Consider the following 1,395-nt stretch of genomic DNA (forward strand, 5'->3'; position numbering starts at 1 on the left):
GCCGCAAAATTCAACAATCGTCAACAAAAAATAAAAACTTTCCACAAGTATGTCATTATTAGAAAAATTTAAATCAAAAATTATATCGAGAAACGTGGTATGTCATGTTAACAGACTAGAGATCGACAAACGAATAAGTCAAACCGAAAAGTGTTTAAATACAAGCATGAAACATACGTAAGTCAACCTTCAAGAAATTACATATTGAACAAATCAAAAAACACAACATGTATGTTAGATTCACACCAAGCATAGACAACAAAAGATAAAGGTAGGTAACATACTAATGCTTATATTCAGTTTAGATCGTTAAGAATCGATATATATGCATGATGTAAAAATTCGGTGTCGGACTGTGAATTCAAACCATTTTTCTGCAATTGTATGTGGATCATTTCGGCAATTCGTCGTTTGTATAAAAATCGTTCATTATCAACAATTTCCACCTTGTCCCAATCAAAATCATGGTTAAAATTCAATCTATGCTCAGTGATAACTGAATGATTGCTATTAGTTTTTCGAATATCATTTCTGTGTTCTGTGATTCTCGTCTTCACTGTTCTTTTTGTCTGCCCGACGTATGATGCGTCGCAATCATTGCAGTTAATCTTATACATTACATTTCTCTTTGCCAAATTAGGCACTGGATCTTTATGTGTTTTTATAAAACAATTGAGTTTATTACTGAAGAACGCAAGATTGACGTTAAAATCCTTAATTATATCTCTAAATTTGTCCAAAACCTTCGTCACATAAGGAAACGAGAACCACATCTTTCTTGTGTCATCTGTATATAATTCATTCTCAGTATTTTGTCTCAATGTTTTCCCATGTAACAAAGATTTAAGACGTTCACTTATTACATTAAATATAAAATCCATCGGATAGTCATTGTTTAAAAGTGTCTCTATAACAAAAATTAAATTCTTTTTGTGATATTTAGGAACTGATAATAGGAAAGCTCTATCAACCATTCCCATAATCACGCCCTTCTTCTGTGAAAGAGGATGTTCTGACAAAAAATTCAAGTATCTCCCGGAGAATGTTGGCTTATGGTACCAATCAAATTCCAATCTCTCGTTTTTAATAATGGTAATGTCCAAGAAATTCAGTTCACTGCCACCTATCTCCATCGTAAACTGTAATCTAGGATGGAACGAGTTAAATATATTTAAAATTTCTGAGGTCTTTTCACAAGGGATACCCATGGCGATATCGTCCACATAACGGACATAAAACGGGATATAAAAACCTAGAGTATCTAAAGCTTTCTTTTCCAGGTCTTGTAGAACAATGTCAGCGATCACTGGAGACAGAGGTGAACCCATAGGCATTCCAAATTTTTGTCTGTAAATGACCCCATCAAAAGAGAAGAAAGCCGAGTTAAACACGAGT

The 1,395-nt window shown here is 33.5% G+C and overlaps 1 protein-coding gene across 1 annotated transcript; it reads right to left on the reverse strand.

The window, feature by feature from the left end:
• Nucleotides 1-296: 296 nt before the first annotated feature.
• LOC108760021 (uncharacterized) lies at nt 297-1,334 on the reverse strand. The gene has a single exon (XM_018505790.1). It carries the CDS (start codon nt 1,332-1,334, stop codon nt 297-299), a length of 1,038 nt encoding a protein of 345 aa, XP_018361292.1.
• Between the last annotated feature and the right edge of the window lie 61 nt (nt 1,335-1,395).

Source organism: Trachymyrmex cornetzi, unplaced genomic scaffold (assembly GCF_001594075.2).
Source record: "Trachymyrmex cornetzi isolate Tcor2-1 unplaced genomic scaffold, Tcor1.1 scaffold211, whole genome shotgun sequence".
In the NCBI taxonomy this organism is placed as follows: Eukaryota; Metazoa; Arthropoda; class Insecta; order Hymenoptera; family Formicidae; genus Trachymyrmex; species Trachymyrmex cornetzi.